This window comes from Cryptomeria japonica, chromosome 2 (assembly GCF_030272615.1).
Source record: "Cryptomeria japonica chromosome 2, Sugi_1.0, whole genome shotgun sequence".
Lineage (NCBI taxonomy): Eukaryota > Viridiplantae > Streptophyta > Pinopsida > Cupressales > Cupressaceae > Cryptomeria > Cryptomeria japonica.
The window spans coordinates 44,514,444-44,517,598 of record NC_081406.1 but is presented as its reverse complement, the minus strand read 5'-3'; the positions used below and the strand labels follow the sequence as shown (position 1 = coordinate 44,517,598).

General features: G+C 45.0%; 1 protein-coding gene across 1 annotated transcript; it reads right to left on the bottom strand.

Annotated features, from left to right (window-relative positions):
- Window positions 1-200: 200 nt before the first annotated feature.
- Window positions 201-2,447, bottom strand: LOC131075023 (abscisic acid receptor PYL4). The gene has a single exon (XM_058011799.2). The coding sequence runs from the start codon at window positions 1,844-1,846 to the stop codon at window positions 1,172-1,174; it is 675 nt and encodes a 224-aa protein (XP_057867782.1). The 5' UTR covers window positions 1,847-2,447; the 3' UTR covers window positions 201-1,171.
- Between the last annotated feature and the right edge of the window lie 708 nt (window positions 2,448-3,155).

Below are 3,155 nucleotides of genomic sequence, written 5' to 3'. Positions count from 1 at the left end.
GCAAAAATCTTGATTACAATTGAATCTAAAAACAGCATTCTCTATATTATGAATTTTAAAAATCTGATTTTGAAACAACATTCTCTATTGTGACACATCCCCTTTGCAATAAACCACCACCCAAGTGCAGAATTTTATACTACAACATACATAATCTTATTTTATCACTCTGAAATGTGCACTCTGCAGAAATAACCATATCCATGTAACTAAGAATCATTATATTGAACAACTGGGCGGTCCACCAGATTACATGGCATTATGCAATTAATAACGAACTGAAGTATTTACAGCAAGCATATACCCGTTTGTACATAAAGTACAACAATGTGTGCAAGTCTTCTAGCAAAATTGAGGTATATGCATTAAGTATATGTACCTGCTGCATATACAATTTATTTTATGCTCGCACTCAAAAATTTTAGAACACGCTCTGCAACTGTTACACCGCCCTCCAAATACACAAATCCAACCCTAACCATCCTACCTACGAGAAAACAGCAAACAGATTAACCAGGCATTTAGAAAGAGCACAGCTCCAAAGTTTATAGACCCTGACAAGCCCCCCGTACCCCATAAAACCAGCCATGTACAACAACAGATTCCAGACAATGTCAGATATTCAGTGTGTATACACTCGGACTCCAGCCACATGAATAGATATTCAATGTGTACACACTAGGACTCCAGCCACATGGACAGGTATTCAATGTGTATACACTCGGACTCCAGCCACGGTATGGACAGATATTCAATAACATACATAGTGTGTATAGACAGTTCGATTCCAGCTGATATCTGCCTATTAGGAGCAATTACACTTCTGACTCTACAAATTGCATAGGTAAGATATACAGTGCGTATACGCTAAAACTCCACAACTGCATAGTTAGATAGATACACAATAAGCATGCATTTTCTACTCTACTGGACATGTGTATTTACTTGGTTCTGGTACAAGATGAAATCCTAAAATTCCATTCCATGCCTTAAAGAAAACAACCAAAACTGCTAAAATTTCTCGACGGAGAAACTATTCCGCACAATATAAACAAATCACCAGAGGTAGCGGCAGCAGCAGCAGCAGCAGCAGCGAGGTTGGGCATTCCATCCGCAACATTGCACCGAGGTCGCCAGTTCGAATCTCCGCTTCGCCGGTCCACCTGTGCGATCATTCCGTCAAATGACGGGCAGCACCTTCAGAAATATGGGCCAGCGATTGCAGATTGCATCTCACAATGGTGTCAACAAAGAGGCGAGTGTCATCACGGCTGTTGCCCAGCGGCACATCGACCACATACGATTCAATGACGAAAGTAACAGGGGCGGCAGTTGCAGGGGCAGGGGGGCGGTAATGGTGTAGCGTAGTGACAGACCTGTAGTTGTGGAGGCGGTGGTCACCACCAAGGACCCTGAAGCTCAGAACATGGTGCTCCTCATCCAGAATCTCCAGCAGTTCTGTGCTACGAGCGGCGGGCAGTCCCGAAACCACACGCACCTCTCTGGTGCTGCCCACGTTGCCATCGCCGCTCATGGAGCAGCTACTGATGAAATTCTTGTAGGCCTGGGGCCTGTCAAATCGCCGCACCACAGACCAAACTACCCCTACAGGCGCCAAGATGCGCTTCGCCACCAGTGACCGGCACTCGCCCCCGCCCAAAGCAGCGGCTCCATGGAAGCGCTCCACGTTACTGTGCAGCGCCATGTACTCCTCCTCGCTCATTTCACCCCTCATCATGGCGCTCTGTAGCAGGCGGCGAGATTGCCCCTGCCCCTCTTCTTCTTCGCCACCTCCCACAACCCTAGAGAAGTGGGGGAAAATCCACAGCTGGTGCGGCTGACACATACCCAACAGAGGGAAGGGTGAGATCTCAAGGCAGAGAAGCAGTCTCACACTCTGTATTTGTGGAAGGCAAGTGATTGGGGTCACGGGATCGAGTCCCAACGTACTCCGCCCAAGATTTTTTCTGGGCGGAGAAATTTTTGGTGATGGATCTCGATTGGTACGTGCTTGTCCACCAATGTCCACCAATGGCCGGCGCTTTTATTCGCCAGCGAACAAAGACAGGAGAGGAATGGAAAGGAGGGCAGGTATGGATGCCCATTACCTATGTATATATGGCCCTCCCTCCTTCTCCCTCCTCCTTCCTCTACTTAATAAACAGTAAACAATTCTGTCCACACAAGAAAGAAATGTGAGGTTGAATTGCTTTCCAATTTTTAAAACCCCAACAAGAGGTCGGGGCCGACTGTGACATCACTCGGGCGAAGCAACAAACGACCCCACCAACAAACAAACAAACCAACCTTCCCCAAATCATGACTTCCCCAACATGATCCAACTTTAACCCCATCTCATCTTCTCATCTTCTTCAGCTCTCTGCACGGCTGCGTAGAACAAAAGAAATTTTGATAATTATCTCTCTTTCGCCTGTAAGAAAACAGACTTTTCAATTTTTTTTACAGAAAGCTTGTTTAGTATCTATTTTTGATTAATGCGATGTTCTGTTCACAGGGGCCCTCCACTAACCCAAATAAAATGTTTGTTTTTTTCTTTCAGTCACAGACATTTCACCATTATCCACAGAATTACCCTTCGACTATGACTTCATAACTTTTCATAGCCACTTGATCTATGAGGTCAGTTCATTCAGCCTTGGTTTGACTCTTGAATTGTTCAGATGTGTTGATGGCGGTCTGTTGTAACATCACTTGAGAGCTTAGTTTTTGCTCACCCTATGGATTAGTCATAACTTTTCAGAGCCACTTGATCTATGAGGTCAGTTCATTCAACCTTGGTTTGACTCTTGATTTGTTCAAATGTGTTGATGATGGGCTGTTGTAACATCACTTGAGAGCTTATTTTTGCTCACCATGTGGATTAGGTTCTATTGTACATCATTCAAGAGCTTATTGTTTTTGGGGTTACTTTATTTGGCTTTGGTTTGACTCTTGATTTGGTCATGGTGTGGATGAGGGTCCATTGCACATCACCGAAGAGCTTATTTTGGCTCACGGTGTGTGGATGAGGGTATGTTGCACATCACTTGAAAGCTTATTTTGGCTCATGGTGTGTGGATGAGGGTTTGTTGCATATCACTCAAGAACTTATTTTGGCTCACGGTGTGGTGAGGGTTCATTGCACATCACTCGAG